Here is a 23,595-nt window from a genome sequence, read left to right on the forward strand (position 1 = left end):
ATCGATCGAGCGGCTTCCAATAGTGTCCTGTTCATCCGTTCAGGCACTCCATTTTGTGCTGGATTGTGGGGGACAGTGGTTTGATGTGTTATGCCTTTTTCTTTCAAGTATGAATTGAATTCTTTAGAACAGTATTCACCTCCATTGTCAGTGCGCAAGATATTCACCTTCTTTCCAGAATTCTCAGCATAGTTTACAAATTCCTTGAACTTTTCCAGGACTTGGTTTTTCTGTTTGATGAAATATACTTGTGTATATCGGGAAAGGTCATCAATAAATGTGACAAAATATAAAGATTTTCCAAGAGATGGTATCTCCATTGGACCACACACATCACTGTGAACAATTTCGAATGACTTCTCTTCTCGGTGAGGGACGTTCTTTGGATAGGGAGTCTTATGTTGTTTCCCCACAATACATGATTCACACACAGACTTGATTTCATCTTCTTGAAAATTATTCATTCCTTTAACCATATTACCTTTAGCAAGTTTCGAAATGTTATCATATTCCAAATGCCCAAACCGACAATGCCATAATCCTCCCTGAGACATTTTCTTCGCAACATTGACTTGCTCATCACCGATAGTTTTTAACACAAATAATTTTCCACACATCTCACCTTTTGCCAATAACTTTCCATTTCTTGAGATTAAGCATTCATCTTCTTGAAACTTTACTGAGGCGCCCAATCTTGTCATTGCTCTTACAGATAACAAGTTTTTTCCTAATTCTGGAAGATACAGTACTTCACGAAGACTAATATTTTGGGTACGACCATTGATATCTGCCAAAATATTGTATGATCCTTTTCCATACGCTGATATGGTTCGATCATCTCCTAGGTTTACAATGCATGGCTTCTTGAAATCCACATAATCATATAGACAGTTCTTTTGGTATGTCATGTGCTGAGTCTACAATCCAGTGGACATTATCTCCACAGTTGGATGTAATTAAAGCTTCTTGATCAAGATTAGCTTCATCTTTCTCTGCACAATGGACGGATCCCTTATTTTGATCACCATGTTGTTGCTTATTACCTCTTCTATAACGTTCTGGACAGTCTCTGGCAAAGTGTCCCTTTTTCTTGCAATTGTGACAAACTCCTTGAAATTGTTCCTTATAATCCCTTCGTTCTTTCCCTTTTCCATGAGTTGATTTGTCATTGTTGAATCTACCTCTTTGAACGGAATAGGCATCCTCATCCTTCCTTTCATCACCCATTCTGTCCACATCATTCAACAACATGCCTTTGACTTTTTCAAACGTTAAGCTATCTTCCCCAACACCTAATATACGCAGACAGGAAGCAACACAGAAACAACATCATCGCATTGAAAATACACTAATTGACACTCCACTAAAAACTATTATCCAGTCTGCCCCAACTACTTCGAGACTTAAATCACGAAAACCTTTTTATAACTCCAAGATTTAATCGTTTGACCTCAACAATACATGGAAGGAACAATGGTCCGAAAATAAACCAAGGGGTGCTGATCAAATTAAAGATCCAACAAATGTCCCTCTCCCTGGTTTCAAGAAGCTAACTCGTAAACAATGGAGCACTTGTAACCGAATAAGATCGAAACAGGGCAGAACAGCAAACAACCTGTACCGATGGGACTCACAAACTTGCCCATCATGTAATGCCACCAACCAGAATATGGACCATATCATCCTGCAATGTCCGTTCACACGCATTGAAGGCGGCTACGCAACAGTGCATAAAGCAGATAATGACTTCGTAAGATGGCTTGATGAGACACACATGGAGGTGTGACTACCATACGAAACTACTACTAGTATATCCTTGTATGTTGCCATAGCAGAAACTTATATTATTATCCTTTCTCCTCTAACTGGTTTAAGATAGACATCTTTGTATTGCATTAGGCCAATGTTAATTACTACCTCAACGTCTTTATTTACTTTTTCTTTTCTGGTGACTTTACTTTTCCATTCGCTTCCTTTAGCTTTCATGAAACCTTAAAAACTTTTTACTTTACATTTAGTATCTTGCAGACCTGAAAAACAGATAAACTAAGCAATTGGGATATTATTCTAAATGAAATCAGCAAAAAAGCACAGTAATATTTCATACTATGCTCATGATACAATATCATGTCATAAGCATTAATTACAACATTGAAATGTACTGAGTTTTTGCCAAGCTTTCTTTAGCAGCATATAGCACTTCATCATATGTGAGATATCTTGCACTTTGCCATGCAAAGAATTTTTTCAGTGTTTATAATTAAGTTTATATAACCAAAAGAGATAGAATTGTTACAAGCTAATATGTTTCGAGCTACTGTAGAATTTCTGTGCATATTTCTAAAAAGCTACTTATATCTGTGCTACTAAAAGATAACAAGCTAAAAAAATTCACATTTGACTGCTGCCTATTTGCGCAACAGAGGCACATCTTCCCTCAGAATGGTACATCAGATTTACCTCCATGAAAATATGTAAGTTATCTTGGATAAAAAGAAAAGTAGGAATTAATATGTTCTCTGTAAATCAATAAAATTTGTTCTTTAGTTTCTAGTGAGTGGTAGCTAAATAACTGAAGTTCATTAATAAAATTGCGTCAATTGCTGTTTTCCTAGTTATATACCTTTGTGTTCAGCATAATAAATACACTCAGGGCAAGTGAATGATTCATCCTCAGAATAAGCACTTATGCAACCACTAGCTGAACTGTAAACACCAGCCCTCAAAATCTCACTTTCACAACCACATTGTGGGCAACTCCGTTTATGTGCCACACCAGCACCGTATCTGTCTTTAATCACTACAATAGTGAGTGAAAAGGTATTCTTACATTTTTTACAACTAGATTTTTATAACTTCTCAATATTTAACATATTTAGCGGTTAAGTATCTCTGGTGTATTTAGGCTTTGATCATGAGAGTAACGTTAATAATGATTTTGTTTTACTTTCAACCTTTTAAAATAAAATCAACCTTTTTAGATAAACTTTTTAAAAGAAATAAACATTTTAAAATTATATGAACAAGTGTAAATTAACGTACTCTCAGTTATATATACTTGGAACTAAGCGCGGGCAACATTAATCTCGAATTGCAACGAATTTTGTAACGAGTTTCTCGTGGGAGAGACGAGTAATTATCTTCTGCATATCAATTCTGATTGGACAAATAACATCACGTTTTGAACGATCTAGTCGATGGTGCACTGCTATAGCGTTGACACCAATGAATTGAGACACTCCTTTAGCCAGAAGTTGTAAAAGAGCCTAAGTTCTTGAAGGCAACCTGGGAATCGGGAAACTGAGGAGTAGGAAAACCATTTTAAGGAAACTGAAAAATCAGTGAGCATACAAGATTCAACCATGTTGAAATTAGTGTTAGAAAAGAATTGAGTCACGTCAACAAATTGGTTTATTTTTTATTATTTTCGACGTCCGTTATATCCACAACGACATTAATATAAATAATAATAATTCAAAAGAAAAATGCATTCTTTCTGCACAACATTTTTCTCACCAGAGCTGTGTGATAACTTAATTGTGATGAATAAGAAGCATACTGCAGGGAGTCAACGAGCTCTTCTTTATTCATACTTTGTGTTGCACATGAAAATATTAAAAAAAACTTTTTTGATGTTTTTAATTCCATCCATTTACAATTAACATTGGTACTGAGATGTTTGAAATGATTTGAGCTAGTTGAAAAAAATGGTTATTTACAATTAGAGGAGCAACACAAGTAAGAGTCATGTACAATGCCAATGCTTCCTCCCAGTTTGTTGGTTGTGAAAGTGCAAGTGTTGTTCTTGCATATTCAAAATACTCTTGGTACTCAATACTTGCTGAAGTAAAATATGTTGTTCGACGTATACGATTTCTGCGTTTGGAACTTTAAAAATCAAATTATCGATCCCATTGTGCTGCTCTGGGAGAAAAAAAGTGAATTCGGTCTTCCGGAAACGGTGTCATGTCTTGACCTTATTCCAATGATTCTTAATAAAATTAAGATGCCTCTGTATGACGTCAGCGAAGCAGTACCAAGGGCATTCCATGTGAAGTTCACTTGATTATTCCAAAATTTCCTGTGACTCCATATCAGCAAAGAAATTTCTCCAACAATTGAATGAAGTCTACCATAATACGACCACCGAAATTCAATATGCTGATTTCGCGGTGAAGCAACATAATGATGAGCATCAATCGTCTCTCTAAAATAAGACCAACTAGAAGCCACTAACCTATTTTCAGTCCCTAAATAACTTATTAGTTGAACTAGACAGCCTTCAAATTCTCTAATCGCTGTGACAAACATGCGTGCAACATTGTCAGTTGTTGGAACGGGTGACGTTAAGTCAAAGTATCTTCCTACTGAAACATCAATGGCGCCATGAATCGGAAATACCCAAGGCTTTAATTTATCATATCCGTCAAAGTGCCATGCTTGATTACGTCGAGGATTTTTATATACTCTTCTTTTAAGACGATGTTTCCTTCGAAGCTCTGTTCCTTCAGGATCCATTGTTTAAGCAAGTCTTGTACAATGGCTCGTGGAACGTTCAGTCCTTCCATTGCAGACAACGCCAAACCGCTTTGTAGCTCATGGAATTCTCTGGACCAATAACTAGCTCTCTTATTCTTGTCAGAACCCTCTGAAATGTATTATTGAAGTTGGGAGAATCTTTTACATGTCGACGTTGAAGACCATAATCTTTCAAGCGTCTGAGAAGTGTACTGTAACTCATGTTTCAACCGTGGTGCTTCGATAAAAAGCCAAGGATTTCATTGTACTCATACCCACAACTAAAATAGTAATTTATAGTCGCTTTCTCATTGAATTCTTCTCTTAGCTCTTCAGTAGACGACTCGCTGTTTTCAGATTGCAAATCTTAAAATATAAATGACAGTTCAAGCAATGTTCGAATTTCCTCTCCGGTATAAATGCGGTCCAAAAACATTTTCATTTACTTGAAGTTTTGGTTATTGCCGTGAAGTTTTGTTTGTTGCCGTGAAGTTTTGTTTATTTCCGTGGAGTTTTTGTTGCCGTGAAGTTTTGTTTGTTGCCGTGAAGTTTTGTTTGTTGCCGCGGAGTTTTGTTTGTTGTCGCGAAGTTTGTTTATTGCCGTGGAGTTTTGTTTATTGCCGTGGAGTTTTGTTTATTGCAGTGGAGTTTTGTTTATTGCCGTGAAGTTTTGTTTGTTGACGTGAAGTTTTGTTTGTTGCCGTGAAGTTTTGTTTGTTGCCGTGAAGTTTTGTTTATTGCCGTGGAGTTTTGTTTATTTCGGCGTGAAATTTTGTTTATTGCAGTGAAGTTTTGTTTGTTGCCGTGAAGTGTTGTTTATTGCCGTGAAGTTTTGTTTATTGCCGTGAAGTTTTGTTTATTGCCGTGGAATTTTGTTTGTTGCCGTGAAGTTTTGTTTGTTGCCGTGGAGTGTTGTTTATTGCCGTGAAGTTTTGTTTATTGCCGTGAAGTTTTGTTTATTGCCGTGGAATTTTGTTTGTTGCCGTGAAGTTTTGTTTGTTGCCGTGGAGTGTTGTTTATTGCCGTGAAGTTTTGTTTATTGCCGTGAAGTTTTGTTTATTGCCGTGGAATTTTGTTTATTGCCGTGGAATTTTGTTTGTTGCCGTGGAGTTTTGTTTGTTGCTGTGAAGTTTTGTTTGTTGCCGTGAAGTTTTGTTTATTGCCGTGAAGTTTTGTTTGTTGCCGTTGAGTTTTTGATCACCGTAGTTGATCAAGTGTGGCAGCTTTGTGCCCCACTATCTGGGCAACCACTGCATACCGTGTGGTTAAGAAGAAATTTAACTTTGAAAGAAATTATAATTTCCACATAAAGATGAAAACAATATAAATGGATTGTTTGAAAACCCATTCATCTAACTAACTATACGTAAAAAAATCTCCCTGAGTAATAAGGGATAAAATAAAACAAGGATTATTTTTAATCTGACCATATATAAATTTTGCCACTAGAATTTCCAGCGCCAAGAATGCTCTTTGTCGGATGAAAAACATTTATTGATGTGATTGTGGTGAAGTTTGGATCAAACTTTTCCAACAGTGGGGACGTTTCCATTTGTTCCACATGATAAAATTGAATCTATAATTAGAAAAACATTCATATATGTTTATAAAGTGAATGGTTTGAACTTGGGAATATCGTTACATGTTTGTGGATGTAGATAGTACAGGTTAGTAGAGTTAATACGGCTAAAGTTGTCAAAACGTCAGTCAACAACAACACCAACAGTCTTCTCATAAAGCAACAGTGCTTTTAACAAAAAAATAAAAATGTACCTTAATCCTGTATCGTGAACATTAATGGAAAATACCATTATGGTTGAACAGTATAAAAAAAGCAATGTTCTGGATGCGCAATGAAATGCTACCAAGTTTTTAGACAACGAAGGTGCTAAATAGCTATGAAGTCTTTATCTACGGTACGTCTGCCAACCAAAAGTAAAAGCATTGAAATTTCACGTCTCAAATATCCATCAATACTCGAGGAAAAAAAACTGTTGTTTCTGAATGGATGAAATTATACTTGTTTAACGTTACGAGAGTGTGGTCTATACATGATGACGTCATCATCTAACTTGCTTGCATCCTAAATGAAAAAACCTTTCTATGTACTAACTTGTCAAGCTCTAAATAATGGATAAGTTTTGATGTTTCTAGCAAGTCTTAAACGAAACAAGACTAATATGAACAAAATCCTCAATGGTACCAACAATTATTAGAGAACGGTTTAATTAGAAAACAACACTGCAACTGTTTGTTACTAGAAAAGGCATCAAAAATGGAGAGCAAAGCAACACAAACCAAATCAACGAGTCTCACCACATTTAAAATTCCAATGCTTCTAAATATGTCATCAGCTGCTAAAATTGTTTAATCACAACTTGGATGAAATGGATGAACTCATTTTGAAACATTTTGCAACAAACACACATGATTACAAATGCTAATTAAACTTCAATCAATTAACTATTGATTTGAAAAAAGTAAAAAACTACACCATAGTTGATGGTTCAATATCCAAAATTTAGCACTTTATCTTGACTAGAATTTTAGAAACAATAGAAACACCTTTGAAACTTTGATTATAAAATTTTGGATCCAATAACAATTTTCATTTACAATTTTCAAATGAAACTAGAAGACAATATTGAAGAAATGTTCTATTGATTCATCTGTAATTTCTTCGTTTCTTCGGCATCAATTTCTTCCTTCACTTAAAGCTTAGGTCAGCGAGAGATATCCTCGTCTGTATCGATATTATAATGTAAATCTTTAATAAACTGTATCCTGCTGCAATTGTTGTCAACAAGAAAGACATCGCAGTAAGTAGAGTTTAAAAGATTTGGTTGATTTTCTCAATTCGAAAGGCATTTTATTTCTATTAGAAAGCGTCGATCCCACTTCTAGTTTCATTAAGTATCGTAGCCTCTTTAAATGACTGCATGAAGATAAATCGGTAGAATAATAATATCATATCCAGAAATCAGGTTGATCTCGAATGGTAAGACGATAACAATTTATGACAATCTACAAAAAGTTATATACTTCGCTAAGTCCTGCGCATCTAAAATATTTTCAATTTTGAATTTAACATTGAGCAGTTGATCAAGAATGAATTCTGAAGGTGAAATTGAGGAGGAAAACCAAAATGACTTAACGAAGCTTCTCACGGAGGAATCTTACGAACCATCGAAAAAACTTCATGACAAAATGGGTAGATTTTTAGGTCCACAATCGGATGGCGAGGCACACCACGATGAAGAAATTGAACTTTGGTAAGAACATGCTTATTGTATAATTTGTTCACGATAGACTAAATCATTAGTTTGATGGCTTAAAAACTTGCTACTTCCAACTGAAGACTTCCGTCATAGGCATTATTTATACCCATGTTCTATTCGTCCATTCACATTTGCGATAAGTGAAGTAGACTCGAGTTGAACTGTGTCCCACAAAGCGTGCTTTTTATCAACAAAATTTTCACTTTCTCTATTCATCTACACAATTAAAGCGCTTAGAATCCAATAGAAAATAACTTGATGGTTGATTAACAGCTGAGCATGCGCTGAACCTTTCTTATCCCATCAAATCCTTCCATCCACATGTAAAATGACGATTATTTCACCCTGTTTGAACACCATTCAATCCTTCCATCCACATGTAATAACACAATCGTTTCACCCGTTTCAACAGTGAAATAAGTGACGGAGAAGCGACAACGCAAACTAGGATATCAAGACCAGTCACTGGGATACGGATATTTCGAGCAATCCCTAAACGTTTCATAATTTTAGTTATGATTGCACTGGCTAATTTCAACATGTATTGCATAAGGATGTGTGTGAACGTGACCATTGTAGCAATGACGCACGGAGAAGATGACCAGCAAAACACAACGGAATCTCGTTTATCAAGAGACGAGGCAAGAAAAGAATGCAATGCTTGCTCTTATCCATACGTACATATAGATGAGAAGCTAAAGTTTAGATTTAGACTTCAAATTCGACTTCTTGTTTACTGCTGCAGTTTTTCATCACAGCTTTGGCAATTTTGATTTTCCTTCGCAAATGATACAGTATGTGGCGGCGGTAGTATGTGGTAGTATGTGGTAGTTGATAAACAGCCAAGTACGTTAGTATGTGGCGGCGGTATTGTACGCTCGTAGTTGATACACAGCCAAGTACGTTAGTATGTGGCGGCATGATTGTACGCTGGTAGTTGATACACAGCCAAGTACGTTAGTATGTGGCGGCATGATTGTACGCTGGTAGTTGATACACAGCCAAGTACGTTAGTATGTGGCGGCATGATTGTACGCTGGTAGTTGATACACAGCCAAGCACGTTAGTATGTGGCGGCATGATTGTACGCTGGTAGTTGATACACAGCCAAGTACGTTAGTATGTAGCGGCGGTATTGTACGCTGGTAGTTGATACACAGCCAAGTACGTTTGTAATTCATCTAATAGTCTGTGAAAGTCAGGAAATTTTACAAAGCATTACGGTAAAAACCACCGACTAATGTCCCATTTATCTCTTTAAGGAGCCAGAATTCCACTGGAGCACACAACTTCAAGGTAAGTCGTCTTCGTTGAATGCACGTGAAAAATATATCTGCTGTGGGTAATTGGAGTTTTGTGCACAGATAAATACACGGAGGTGGAGGGGGGAGGGGGGGGGTTGTGTAAAGAAAAGTAAGTGCACAAGAATGGAATGATTTGCTTCAGATCTTAACATTGTGTGGTGGCGAACAATCTATTTGACCTCGTGACAATGTCGCGGAATCATTCGTATGTTGTAATAAGAAATTATTTTTGAAGTTTACTAAATTCATCTAATATTGCTTATGGCAGTACTCTAATGCCGCCAGCATGTATTAGCACCATGTAATAAAATGTCATATCAGATGCAATCAACTGGTAACAATGATAGACGTTTGCAGGTACAATTCTGGCGTCCCTTTACTGGAGCTATACTGCTCTTCAAATACCGGCAGGATTGCTTTGCGCAAAGTATGGCAGTTCATTTCTACTTGGTATTGCAATTTTTGGCTCCTCGGTTCTTACGCTTTTCACACCACTGATCGTTAGGGCGAACGTCAGTGCCTTCATAGTACTACGGGTACTGGAAGGTGCATTCTTGGTAAGGTATAACTTTTTAGCTTTATGAAAGCTTATTTGATAGTGTGTAGCAAACTATAGAGATGAGATTTTAGTCGTTGAATGTGCTATATATACCTTTAAATTGCGACGACTTTAGTCAGTTTTATTCCACAAAACAATTCAGCATGCACATGATAAGACAGTTTTATCTTAAGGAAAATTCCATTCAAGTTTTCATAGTCACCCTAAATGCGTTTTAAACATAGTTAATGCTGGGGCATTTATGTGAAAGTGTGTAGATAGCCACGACAATATCCGCTAAAATTTTTCGTCAATTGTTTGGCCTAAATGTACGACAATCATTAAGTCCAATCGAAAATTGCTCGATTAACCTGGTTTGTCTAACAATTTGGCTGCCCTCCTTGCTTGGTAAGCCTATGGAAGTAGCAAGAAATTTTTTTGCATGTTTGTTGACGTAGATTGTCCAGGTTAGTTGAGTCTCGAGAAAGAATGTTGATGTTGATGTTGACTGTGACAGCACTTGAAGATGATCACCGCTAAGGTTTTTGAAACGTCAGTCAACACCACCAAGAACAGTTCTTCCCAGGACTTTACTAACCTGGATGATCTACGTGTACAAACATGTAACGATACTCCCGGGTTCAAACCATTCATTTTATGAAGAAAAATCTCGATATTTACATGAAGTTGTACATGATGTGATTTTTTTCCACAGGGTTTGGTGGCGAGTTCAAGCATTGATTTAATAAGCAAATGGTCACCTATTTACGAAAGGAGTATTTTCGTCACCTTTTCATATGCAGGTGATTGAATGATCGTAATTTATGAAGTCATTTATGTTGTACATAAATGCTTTCGTAAGATACATATAAAGTATGTGCATCTGATAAATCAATATAATTTTCAATATTATATTAATTTGCAGCGCTAGCTGTTGAGCTTGCACGCGCAACGGAGCTTTAGTTACGTACTTTCGAAATTTGTGATTTCGTCAAAAACATTTAAAGCGCTGTTTTATGAGTAGATTTTGATTTCTACATCTTGCATAAACAAACGTCGTCAACAATTTAAAAACTTACCCATGATCCTCTCATGCAGGTCTTCTGTGGGGAACAGTTTTTGCGAACTCAATAAGTGGTCTTCTGGCCGGTAGTTCATACGGATGGCCGTCCGTTTTTTACTTCTTTGGTAAGTTTTCATTCATCGCTTCTTCAAGGATCTAATGAAAATAAATCATTACGTCATAAATTTACAAAACAATTATCAAAGAATACTAGCATACAGAAGATAATCTTTTATTGCTTTCGTTCAAGTGCCATTAAAACGCCAGTCACACAGTGCAGAAAATAGGAAAATCCCTACCCTTGAGTGGCAGATATTTCATTAGAATATTTTTTCAGCCATTTCGATGGAAGGGGAATTGCCTGTGTTTTCAACACTGACTGTTGAATCATGACGTATTTCGCAAAACAAAACAACTGGAGATAACAAAAGTGATGATTACTTAGCAAACCAAGTTAAAAAGTTGCTCTAGCTGCTGCACCTAAACGAGAAAATATTTTTTCATTTTTGCATTTGTTGAAGGAGCACAAGGAGTACTCTGGTATTTATGTTGGCTGTATCTGGGGGTGGAACAACCAGCCGATCATCCTACTATATCTCGATCTGAGATACAAAAGATTGGAAAACACTGGACAACTAAAGTAAATATCTTAAAATGACTGAACAATATTACTTGAATTTAAATATTTGATTTATTTTCTTTATTTATTTATCATATTCTGTTTCTTCATTCACTAGACAACATAAATTGAAGTGAAACAATACAATACATGTAGTGAAACTAATTAGTTTTAAAGTATGACAGATCAGAAAGAACTATTTATCTGTAACATAACAGTTCATCTGTGTGTATTTACAGTTGAAATTTCGTGAAATTCCATGGAGATGTATGCTCACATCGATAAGAGTTTGGGCAATCATACTTCCCGTCTTCATGGATTGTTGGTGTTTCTACACATTTATGTTTTCATTTCCAAGCTATCTCAAGGATGTTCATAAACTAGATATAACAACGGTTCGTGGACTTTTTATGATTTTTCAGGCTGAATGTATATATAAACAAAGAACTTAACAAATGTACTTTAAACCACTTTTAAAAAAGATGTATTAATGGAAATTTAAACTAGCAACGCTATTTGTAATGCTATGACTTAAAGGAATGCAACAACCCACATCTGTTTCACTGACAGTTGTCTAAACCAATAACAAAGGATTTCATATAAATGTTAGCTTTGCAAATATCTGTTACATCTCCGAGCAAATTTAGGCTACCCACATGTACTCTGTGTACCTATTTTTAAATTTCAATTAAGAGAATAATCTTCTATTATAACCTCAATGAATTTGTTTTGTCATAAGTTCAAATGGTTGGAAATAAGACCTATGCATGCAATAAATTGAACAAAACAAGTTGTAAGATAAGATTAATGAGAAGAGTAAATGAAAACATTTGAAAAACATCATGAACTTATATCGTTTTTTTCTTATACAGATTGGTTTCACTAGTTCCATTCCTTATGTAGTAGCTGGACTTCTCACACCTGCATGGGGATTTTTCATAGATATGTTGAGAAAACGAAAATATTTAAGCACAACAAATGCCAGAAAACTCTCTTATTTGTTTGGTAAGATTTATTTTACCACATGCTTTTTCATAAGTTTGCAACCATAATAATTAGTATGACTCTCTTAAAAAGTGTTGACTCTTGAGAGAAGTGGTTGAGGGAACGAGAATAAAATGTTGCATAAACCATCATTATGAGAAGTAACTGTATTCTTAATATTATACCAACATCATTTCTAAGCTTTATTTAAAATAAATTTTACTCACCCCCTTAGCAGTTGTACTAAAATGGACATGAAACTTCATGGTAACATAATGTTGATTTTAACTTTCTTCTGAAAGAAGTTTGGAACATTCATTTGAACATTAGAATATTCCTACAAACTTTCAAGTGTTTTTTTTAGTTTGCATGTTCAAAACTTACGGAAGATAATCTGATTAGTCAATATCTATATATGTTAGCCAATCAGATCATTTTCTGTAAGTTTAAAGATGCAAACTAACAAACATTTGAATGTTCAAATGAATACTCAAAACTATTTTAGAGATACACAAGGTGAAATTGACAGTATCTATTCTCCAATATTGAATTTTCGTGGTTCTCTTCATACTTTAGGTGCTGGAATAGGTGGAGTCTTTATCTTTGCCATGGTTTATGCATCTAATGCCTCAACTGCTATTGTCATAGCAACCATAGCAATTACAGTATCAAACTTTAGCTAGTGGTCCAGGAGCAAACTTGGTCGAGCTTGCACCAAAGTATTCAAGTGTATTAATGGGTATTTCTAACTTTGCCTGTAATATCACTGGTTTTATTTCACCAGAAGTGGTTGGAAGTCTTACAGAGCACGGGGTAAGAATAAATGAGCTTTTATAACATTTCAATTAAATCCAATAGCATATTAAACATGCAATTAGCCATTAGTAAAAGTATAAAAATAACTTACATTTCTTGTAGAATATTCATCGTCAATGGTCAATTGTATTCTATATCACGGCTGCCATCGAGGTTTTTGGAATGCTCTTGTATCTTGCATTTGGTTCGTCAGAAAAACAACCATGGGCTGATAATTGAGTCGTTCATTCACTTTCTGAAGTCTCTGTGGCCTCCCAGAGCATTTTTATGTTTTATAATTCATCGTTCTTTTATTTTTAATCACTATAACATTCAATATTTAAAAATATTTATTAAATTTTTGTTCCAGTACAGTTGTTTTTCTTTGCACGCATTGTCCCACACCACGTGCACCGCAGTGCAGCAGCAGTCCAGTATCCACTGACTTGGATATGATGTTTTAGTCACGTGATCTAATTCGGTAACTTTGTGACATTCATTTATACTGATCATACACTTCTTCTTGTAGTCATTTCACTCATTTGCAATCTTCAAAACATTTAAAATTTGTAAATAGAGACAGTAATAAAATATCAATGAATGACTTGAGTCTCGACTTAATTTGTCAAAAAAGACAGGTGCATGTCTTGTCAACAACACTAGGTACATGTCATTGTTATCAATGATTAATCCAGGTTCCTTCATCAAATTTACTAAATCATAAAAGCCACTCACTCATGTTATTTAAATCAGTTAAAATGACTGCAAACCTTGGTCAGCCAAGATCTTACAAGCTAAGCCCAAGCATGGCACACATGCAAAATGATGGATATAATGTCAATGACAACCATAGAGGTAAAGAATTGTCATCTTTTTTTCTACTATAGAATAGTTGCTATATATGTTGATATTTTTTAAGTATTTTATACAACACAAACAAACCACTACGTCTGTCTTAAGAGGTCATAGAAAGAAGAATTTGACAAATTAGCACTGGTGAACTATAACCATTTATTTAATAACAGAGGATTTCACGACATTACAAGTTGTCTTTATGTTGTGTTTAGAAACCAAGGTCAATCCAAATGAAATTACTAAATTCACACATCACGTGTCCAGTTTGCCAAGGATATTTAGTTGATGCTACAACAATAACTGAATGTCTACATCAATAACTGAATGTCTGTTAGTATTTCATCAAGTGTTTCACAAACTGCTAGTCCAACACTTATGTTGCCATCATTGGTTAGAGGGTGATAATGGCACAATTTTCACACTTGGCTATGTTTTAAGTTTGTAGAAGTTGTATTGTGAAGCATTTTGAGAGAGTTCGTTGCAACTACAAATGTCCACTATGCCATGAGCTTGTGCATAAAACAAATCCTTGGTATAATCTTAAGTAAGGAGAACCATTTAATTTTCATTTAAGTACCAGAGGTGGGCAAAATTTGATCCTATGCTTTTCAACTTCCAGAACCAATTGTGTTCATCAGGACATAGTTAATAAACTGGTACCTGATTTTGCAGAAGGTTAATGTTTTTACCTCAAATTGGTGACATTGATTTTCAATTTACATGCATACCACTTTAATAGATCAATATTTTATTTCATCCTTCTCAGCTGAAGAAAGACGCCAAATAGTTTTCTACAAAAGCAGGGGACTCGCCATCCCAGACAAAGGTTCGAGAGTGTATTTTCATTCGTTTGTGTTGTTAGATGTCTGATAATTCTAATGATCATAATCCTGATTACTACAGTGATAAAACCAGACATACAGAGACCTCAAATTAATCATACTACAGTTACAAAAGCAGAAAGTACCTACTCTCAATCACACTCACAACAAGTACAAGAAGCACAGAACCTATTGAAAATATACTAGAATACTACATTGAAGATGAGAATGATGATATTACCATGCAACTTGAAATGAAAAGGTTGGTGATCAATACCAAATTCCGTTTATTGAGTGTATGTTACTAATAAAATGGAGACCGTTTTAGTTTTCGCCTTGTTTTTTTTCATGTTCAGGCTGTTAATTTATTTGCGAGCCATCCTCTTCTTCCGAAGCCATCTTGGAAAACGAAGGAAAGTTAAATGGGACAAGTGCAATAATTTAAATAAAGCACCGCACTGACTCGACTTTAAGAAAATACGTACCTTTTTATAAGCCATCTCAAATAATTTGAGTGACTTCTGTTGTAATTCATTACATCGCTCTTTAATTTCTTCCGCAGAAGAATTCTCGGTGTTTGCTAACACCGCGTGTACTTTGGTAATTTCCTCCTTCAAACTGGCAACCTAAGCAATACCATATAAAGTAATAAGCAATACCATATAAGATAACAAGCAATACCATATAAGGTATTAAGCAATACATATAAGGTATTGTCATGGATTCGGAGATTAGTTAAAGTATTTGAACTGTGTCTCTTATTGTTATAGTATTAATCGATGGTCTTTTTCAAAAAATACGTCAAAAACTAGTAGCTCGTAAATGAATTGTTTTGACTTAGATCACAGCTAAAGTTCACGTTGAAGTGAAACTAACCTCGTCTTGTGGCAACTTATCTTTGAACTCTTCAATTTTCGATTCTGTGTCATGTAAAATGCTTTCAGCATGGTTGACTGCTTCAGTTTTTTCCTAGTGAACGTGTAAAAAACATATTGAAAAGGCTGAAGAGAAACTCTATACAAAGACATTTAACATATGGTTAACGAGTAAACTGTAGCTATCCTTCAGTTCAACTACAACGTCAGTTCCTTTCGTGTTCACCTTTCTTTCTCTGTCACTTTCTGCATACATTTCAGCTTGTTTAATCATATTTTCAATCTCATCTTTGTTCAAACCACCAGAAGATTGGATGACAACTGTACAAATAATCAAATAATGCAACAGTAACTCACCTAAACACTATAGCTGTTGAATAACTGATCACAAAACCAAAAAACATGCACACAACAATTGATGATGAGTGTACAACATAAAATAAATTTAAACCAAGGAATGCTGTCAAACATATTAATTAAATGCCTTTAACCCCTCGTTGTCCCTTTAGCAGATCTGCAACAATCACTGAACCAATTGAACTGTGATTTATATAAGATGTGATCCATATTAATGTAGAAATTATGAGTACTTGTATATTAACAAAAAATGAAGAGTGCAAAAATCAGTTAAAACTATTAGTTTTCTTAAAGCCTGACTTTTTCACGTAAATATTTCAGTAGTAAACTCTGCTACGCTGACAAGATTTTCGTAGTCATTCAAACCGTTAGCCATGACGTACTTACTCTGTTGTTCTTTTCCAGTTCCCTTATCACGAGCGAACACGTTGACAATGCCATTAGCATCAATGTCGAACGTGACGTCAATTTGTGGTATACCACGTGGTACAGGTGGGATGCCAATCTAACGGGAACGATGAAGATTAGAAATATCAAATACATTGACGTTGTTCAACAAAAATAAGCAAACATTCGTAATACTCACCAAAGAAAACTGTCCCAAAGTTTTATTATCTGCAGCCATTTCACGTTCACCTTGACAAACCTTAATTTCAACTTGCGTCTGACCATCAGCTGCGGTGGAGAACACCTGCAAATGTATAAAAAGTACAATGCTTAAACTCGATCAAGTCAATGGCAATTGAGCTTCATAGATACACTGCGATGATTTCAATCACATCATACGTATGTAGTGTACAAGAGAAATTTGCTATGTTAAAGTGGTGTAAATTACAAAGGAATCTTGCTGAATTTAATGGTAAAATACTGAACCTGGCTCTTTTTCGTAGGGATAGTCGTGTTTCTCTCTATGAGCTTGGTAAAGACACCACCAAGCGTCTCAATGCCAAGGGATAAAGGTGTAACATCCAACAGAAGAACATCTTTCACATCACCAGCAAGAACTCCACCTTGAATGGCCGCTCCTAAAGCAACAGCTTCGTCCGGATTCACAGCCTTACTTGGCGAACGACCAAATATCTCCTTCACAAGTTCTTGCACCTAATTGATTCATTAACATTCCTTAGTTCTGCTATGGGATCCATTGAAATAAACCAGAGATACAAGGATTGTAAAAGTTTCAAACAAAACACTGCTTTTTGGACACTAATAATTTAGATGAAACTCAATCATCTATCAACAAAAATACCGGTATATAGCTGTGAGATTAACCAAAAATATTGTTTCTTTCTTACGCACGAAAAACTTTCTACGCCAAAGAACCGATATTTTTGGTTTTATTTTTCCACTTTGACGTCCTCCAAACGTCCACCTTCCTTTAAAGTTTCAAAATAGTTCAGTTTCTTCTTTCCATTTAAAACCACAAGAAAAGGGTCCAATTTGGGAATATTTCAAAAAAGAAAACAAAAAACAAATTTGTAGTGTGAGGTCTGTGACAGAATGCAATCAGCACAGTACATAGCAAAACCACAGATCTGTGAAAACACATAGAAAACAAGCACACGTTGACTTATGCTGAACTGGACAACTTTCTGGCGTCTACTCGTCATATTCATAATTCGATCAATGTAGCACTACATATGCATTGTTCTTCCTTTTATTGTTTTTTTTTTGAAATAAAAATGGACCGAAATTCAATAAACTGAAAACCAGATAAAATTCTGGAGTCACACAGCTCAACACATCGACCAAGTCAAAACAAAATATACAGATTAGGTCAAACTGATACCTTAGGCATCCTTGTCATACCACCAACCAACAACACTTCTCCAATATCAGACATTGTACAGTCAGCGTCCTTCATACATTTTTTACAAGGTTCAACAGTTCTTTGAATCAAATCAGCAACAAGTGACTCGAATTTCGCTCTTGTTAATTTCATGTTCATGTGCTGGGGTCCTGACGCTCCAATAGTAATGTAAGGTAGATTGATATCCGTCTATAAAGTATGATAGAAGTGAAGTTACTTTTGCAATGCCATTTAAAATAAACTGTTAATGGATAAATTAATGACTAAACATGCAATCAATCGTTTTCGTGCAAGCAATCAAATCAATTATTGTGTAAACAAACTTGTATGGACGACGATAACTCAATCTTTGCTTTTTCAGCAGCTTCTCTTAATCTTTGAATTGCCATGTTATCCTTCGTAAGATCAATTCCCGACTAAAAATGAGAGCTTAATTTATTCGATTAGTTAACTTAAGTTATAAAAATCAAGGTTCTTTAAAATAATTGTACCATTTGATATTTCTATTTTAATACTGGGCAGATGAAATATTTCATACCTCTCTTTTGAATTCCTTTACAAGATACTGAAGAAGAGCATTATCAAAATCCTCACCACCCAAATAAGTATCACCATTTGTTGCTTTCACTTCAAATACACCCTTTTGGATTTCCAAGATGGACACATCAAATGTACCATCACCAAGATCATAAACAGCTAAGCTAAATAATAAAAGCAGATGTCATTAATACATAATTTTAGAAACCAAAAAATTAACACAACTAGCAATTTTAGTCATATATCATTTCATCCAACATACATTTTATCTTCTGCTCTATCCATTCCATAAGCAAGTGCTGCAGCTGTAGGCTCATTGATGACACGAAGGACATTCAAACCTGCAATCTGGCAGGCATCTTTTGTTGCCTTAAACAAATAATCCATGGTTATCATAGAAACAGCCATTAAACCTGAAGACTTGAACTTTGACATGACTGAGACATGACGATATCTTTGCTTTGACAAATTTTATGTTACCTGTCTTTGAGAATCGTTAAAATACGCAGGTACAGTGACAACTGCATTTTGTACACTTGTGTTCAAGTAACTTTCAGCAGTTTCTTTCATTTTCATCAAAACAAATGCACCAATTTGACTTGGTGAGTACATTTTCCCTTGAACATCAAACCAAGCATCGCCATTTGATGCCTTTACAATTTTAAATGAAAGGTTTTTACTGCAAGAAATATATTAAAGGGAAATTCAGTTACAATAAAAAATATTCTTTTTCATGAAGTGTTTAACAACAAGCATATACATACAGATCTTTTTGAACTTCAGAATCATTAAAGCGTCTTCCTATGTATCTTTTTGTCGCATAAAGGGTATTTTGGGGATTGGTCACTGCCTAAAAGTTCACAATTAAATCCATCACTTTGGCACTTTTTTTGCAATGATTCTGCTGGCTTTTTATCAACAAAGACAATCAAATAAATCAGGCATAAGTCATATAGATTAGGCTAATAAATGTTGCTTATACAAAAGACAGCATCAGTTACAAATCAGAGTCTGTATAAGAACCAATATTGGCTTTTTTATACCTGTCGTTTTGCAGGCTCTCCAACAAGCACCTTTCCATCTGATGAAAATGCTACAACTGATGGAGTTGTCCTTGCTCCCTCAGCATTTTCAATCACCTTAGGTGTTTTGCCTTCCATAACAGCAACACATGAGTTTGTTGTACCAAGATCAATGCCACAAACTGCTCCACGTACATCAGAACTTAAAGTAGATGAAATTTTGAACAAATGAAAAACTAGTTGGACTTGTTACAGAGTGGGTAAAATTAGTTGCTCATTGTACTTTTAACAGAATTGTTAGCACATTTATAAAGTCACTTGAACATCAAAATTAATGAATTGTATTGATAAAGAGAAAATACACGATAAATGTTTTACACTAAGTTTTTGCGAAAAAAAAAAAAATAAATGAAGGGTCATAATCCATACACAGATAATTCATTACATAATTGAATCCAAAAACAAAAGATAAAAATTCTTAAGAAAAAATGCAGCGTCATGTTAGCTCATTCAGTTTAATTTTGTCGAAAACAACTAACTGAAGCAATTTTTTGTAACCATATAATGGAGCACAAACTCCTTTTCAAAAAATTTCAGCTGCAATGGTAAGCTAGTTGTTTTTGCGTTCAACCTTTCAATTTAATATAATTAATTGGTAGTTTTTAAATAAACTTTTTACTTACGCATACGATCTGAATGGTGCATTATGAGTGGAGATTGTTTGACTCAATGTACTTCTATTAATCTAAACAAAAACAAAAAATCTCAGTAGTCAATGATGATTTTGAGGCCATACTTCAAGCACACGAAAACAGAACATGTGCATAAAGTGCCCATCAAGCCAAAACATATTTCAGAATCTATACAATTTTCCAGCAATTCTTTTCTTACCCTCGAAAACGAACGTGTGATATTTGCACACCGCAAAGTACTGAGAGCGTTCTTTGCTGAAAATCTCGATAAACCCATTGCAAAAGACATGATTTCACGCTGTACAAATAACCACAGTAGACTTCGGCAATTTTGGTTCTGATGCAATGAAATTTATGATAGGATATGAACTTGCGTAACCAGTATCACAAACTCGGCCCAGTTTCCCATTTGCAACGACTCTTTCTGACTCTCTTTGCAGTGGTTTTAACTTGAAAAACGTATATTCTCCAGTTTCACCGTTGTATTGACACATGTGTTTGTCTTAGTGAAAAATGGATAAATCTATTGCCGTAATACGAACGTGAAAACTCTACTAAGTAGTATGTAGGTACTAAGTGATGACATGTTTATCACATATCGATTGTAATCACGCTCGCCCCAGGGTGACGTTACAGCTATGAAGTAATTCAATGCAGTACATACTTTACAAACACAGCAAAAGCAGAACTGTTACAGTCCTCGTAGACGACAGTAAAGCATACGAGATTGCGCATTAAAATTGCATGCATGGGCATTTGACAAAATGTGTTATTGAAGTAGATGGATAGATGATGTAGATGCATAGATGAAGTCTTAAAGATTTTCGTTGTCATTCAAAGCGTTAGCCTGACGTACTTTTCTGTTGTTCTTTCCAGTTCCCTTATCACGAGCGGACACGTTGACAATGCCATTAGCATCAATGTCGAACGTGACGTCAATTTGTGGTATACTACGTGGTGCAGGTGGGATGCCAACCTAACGCGAACGATGACGATTAGAAATATCAAATCCATTGACGTTGTTCAACAAAAATAAGTAAACATTTGTAATACTCACCAAAGAAAACTGTCCCAAAGTTTTATTATCTGCAGCCATAATTTCCACCTGCGTCTGACGATCAGCTGCGGTGGAGAACACCTGCAAATGTACAAAAAGTACAATGCTTAAACTGGATCAAGTCAATGGCAATTGAGCTTCATAGATACACTGTGATGATTTCAATCACATCATACGTATGTAGCGTACAAGTGAAATTTGCTATGTTACAGTGGTGTAAATTGCAAAGGAATCTTGCTGAATTTAATGGTAAAATACTGAGCCTGGCTCTTTTTCGTAGGAATATTCGTGTTTCTATCTACGAGCTTGGTAAAGACACCCCCAAGCGTCTCAATGCCAAGGGATAAAGGTGTAACATCCAACAGAAGAACATCTTTCACATCACCAGCAAGAACTCCACCTTGAATGGCCGCTCCTAAAGCAACAGCTTCGTCCGGATTCACAGCCTTACTTGGCGAGCGACCAAATATCTCCTTTACAAGTTCTTGCACCTAATTGATTCATCAACATTCCTTAGTTCTGCTATGGGATCTTTTGAAATAAGCCAGAGGTACAAGGATTGTGAAAGTTTCAAACAAAACACTGTTGTTTGGACACTAATAATTTAGATGAAGCTCAAACATCTATCAACCAAAATACCGGAATATAGCTGTGAGGTTAAGCAAAAATATTGGTTCTTTTTTATGCATAAAAAACTTTCTACGCTAAAGAACCGATATTTTTGGTTTTATTTTTCCACTTTGACGTTCTCCAAACGTCTTTTGCGCAAATTAATTTAAAAACTTAGAAAATAAAATGCAACTATGAATATGCTTATGCGTAATTTCTACTTTGCTAATACATTTTGTCCAATGTTGACAACGATCACCGCGCAGAGACGTAACGACGAAAACCGCTGCTGGACTGCGGCTTCGCATGCATGTACACAATGGCGATCGAACAAGAGGCAAAATACACACATTTAAGGCATTATTTCTTGAGTTAAATTTGAATTGGAAACCTAGGATTTCGCGAATGAGGTAAGAACAATATACACTTTCATATGAGTGATAGTTGTGTTAACGTCTGACTACTCCTTTAAAGTTTCAAAATAGTTCAGTTCCCTCTTTCCATTCAAAACCACACGAAAAGAGACCAAATTGGAAATATTTCAAGTTATTAGGTAAGGAATATATTTTGAACACTTTGTTAGTCATTTTATCAGACATCAGAAACAAAACAATTAAAAAAATTTGTACTTTGAACAAATGTCTCTACTTATATATGGCAAAATTCGTATAAATCAGACGTACCTGTGTCGAGAGGAGTGAAGAACTTGTTCAAATCAGAAATTTGTCAATATACCGTAAAACGTCTTGAGAAAAGTGACGCTACCTGTTCCAATGTAATTGCTTTTAGAATTTGTGAAGCTCCTTATCATAGCAGACGTAGAGTCGCAGTCAAACACTGCAGGTTGCTTTCTAAGATAAAAGAAATGTTGATGAAATAGAAAAAATTTTATTCGTTGGCAAATAATTAGTTATGCTACTAGCAACTGTTGCTACGATGCAAGTAAAATTTTTAATTAAAAACAGTGGATTTCGGTAAATGGACAACTGTTTTTACATTTGTAGTTCACCCATTTGATTTAAACTCTCCGAAATTATGTCTTCTCATTTGTATTTAGCATTTCCTTGACATATAAAATTAGCATATCTTATAAAACTTAAATAGTCTGCAAGTGAAGAATGTCAAGTCACGATAAAACTTTTACGAACATAAACTATTCGTAATGACAGGAGCAATACATACGGTCGTTTCTACAAGAACTAGCTAATGCAAGCCTGAAAATTCAACTAACAATCTTATATTCTATAATAATAAATTACGTCAAAATGGTTTCCATCTTAGTTTTCAGGGTGTTCGCCTCGAAACACTGCTTATTCTTTCACTTTAATATAATAGTGTAAGAAATAAATCAAATTCGTATTCTTTTCTTCCCCGAATGACAACTGACAAATTTGCACTATATAAAATAAAAACAATAAAACGCCTGCGTTGATTGGTTGATAGCTGGCCTCATCAATTAAATCAATCAAAGAGTATTTGCAGATGAATCATGAATACATGTTATAGGAAATATTTAAACCTTTGCTTTGAATTTATCTTTATTACATTATTGTTAGTTTATAAAAGAAACATAAAGATGTTTTTACCCTGATCTGCTTTCGAGTACTCCCAAAGGTCTCCTCGGTTTTAACATTTCCACAATAAACATCTTTTATTTCTTAATTGAACATCTGCAAATCATGCAAAGTACACCGAACGGAAAAATTTGTTTCCTCCTTAGAAACGTACGTCAACTTGAAACCTCCACAGCAGCAAACGTGACTATGGCACTTTAATAAGTTGCCACAAAATGAAAATTTTGCTGATTCAATAGTGTTTTTATTGAATAGTGAACACAAAAGGTCTGTCCATAAGCTAAGAG

The 23,595-nt window shown here is 35.1% G+C and overlaps 1 protein-coding gene and 5 long non-coding RNA genes across 7 annotated transcripts; 4 read left to right on the forward strand and 2 right to left on the reverse strand.

The window, feature by feature from the left end:
- Window positions 1-5,647: 5,647 nt before the first annotated feature.
- Window positions 5,648-12,636, reverse strand: LOC124444251. The gene is made up of 3 exons (XR_006947911.1): window positions 12,532-12,636; window positions 10,718-10,857; window positions 5,648-6,094 (listed from the first exon to the last, which is right to left on the reverse strand). It is a non-coding gene; the product is annotated as an uncharacterized LOC124444251 (long non-coding RNA).
- On the forward strand, window positions 7,485-8,393 carry LOC124444247. The gene is made up of 3 exons (XR_006947907.1): window positions 7,485-7,516; window positions 7,617-7,790; window positions 8,209-8,393. It is a non-coding gene; the product is annotated as an uncharacterized LOC124444247 (long non-coding RNA).
- On the forward strand, window positions 9,321-11,491 carry LOC124444246. The gene is made up of 4 exons (XR_006947906.1): window positions 9,321-9,657; window positions 10,354-10,441; window positions 10,737-10,826; window positions 11,223-11,491. It is a non-coding gene; the product is annotated as an uncharacterized LOC124444246 (long non-coding RNA).
- Window positions 12,637-12,988: 352 nt separating the features above from the next.
- On the forward strand, window positions 12,989-13,703 carry LOC124444248. The gene is made up of 2 exons (XR_006947908.1): window positions 12,989-13,117; window positions 13,223-13,703. It is a non-coding gene; the product is annotated as an uncharacterized LOC124444248 (long non-coding RNA).
- A 12-nt stretch (window positions 13,704-13,715) lies between these two features.
- LOC124444252 lies at window positions 13,716-14,666 on the forward strand. The gene is made up of 3 exons (XR_006947912.1): window positions 13,716-13,954; window positions 14,393-14,498; window positions 14,574-14,666. It is a non-coding gene; the product is annotated as an uncharacterized LOC124444252 (long non-coding RNA).
- LOC124444235 (stress-70 protein, mitochondrial-like) lies at window positions 14,087-23,595 on the reverse strand. 2 transcript variants are annotated; one of them, XM_046994821.1, is made up of 21 exons: window positions 23,321-23,595; window positions 22,994-23,130; window positions 22,500-22,585; window positions 21,126-21,656; window positions 20,925-21,044; window positions 20,268-20,405; window positions 20,060-20,121; window positions 19,398-19,578; window positions 19,119-19,204; window positions 18,835-19,033; window positions 18,617-18,723; window positions 18,356-18,518; window positions 18,141-18,233; window positions 17,797-18,006; window positions 16,881-17,108; window positions 16,594-16,698; window positions 16,395-16,512; window positions 15,877-15,971; window positions 15,652-15,744; window positions 15,261-15,401; window positions 14,087-15,174 (listed from the first exon to the last, which is right to left on the reverse strand). In XM_046994821.1, the coding sequence occupies exons 4-21, from the start codon at window positions 21,162-21,164 to the stop codon at window positions 15,136-15,138; spliced, it is 2,217 nt and encodes a 738-aa protein (XP_046850777.1). In that variant the 5' UTR covers window positions 21,165-21,656; window positions 22,500-22,585; window positions 22,994-23,130; window positions 23,321-23,595; the 3' UTR covers window positions 14,087-15,135. The 2 variants fall into 2 exon arrangements, with proteins under 2 accessions (XP_046850777.1, XP_046850778.1); XM_046994822.1 differs by lacking the exon at window positions 16,594-16,698 and having other exon boundaries at window positions 16,395-16,426; window positions 16,984-17,108.

This window comes from Xenia sp. Carnegie-2017, unplaced genomic scaffold, assembly GCF_021976095.1.
Source record: "Xenia sp. Carnegie-2017 unplaced genomic scaffold, XeniaSp_v1 HiC_scaffold_21, whole genome shotgun sequence".
In the NCBI taxonomy this organism is placed as follows: domain Eukaryota; kingdom Metazoa; phylum Cnidaria; class Anthozoa; order Malacalcyonacea; family Xeniidae; genus Xenia; species Xenia sp. Carnegie-2017.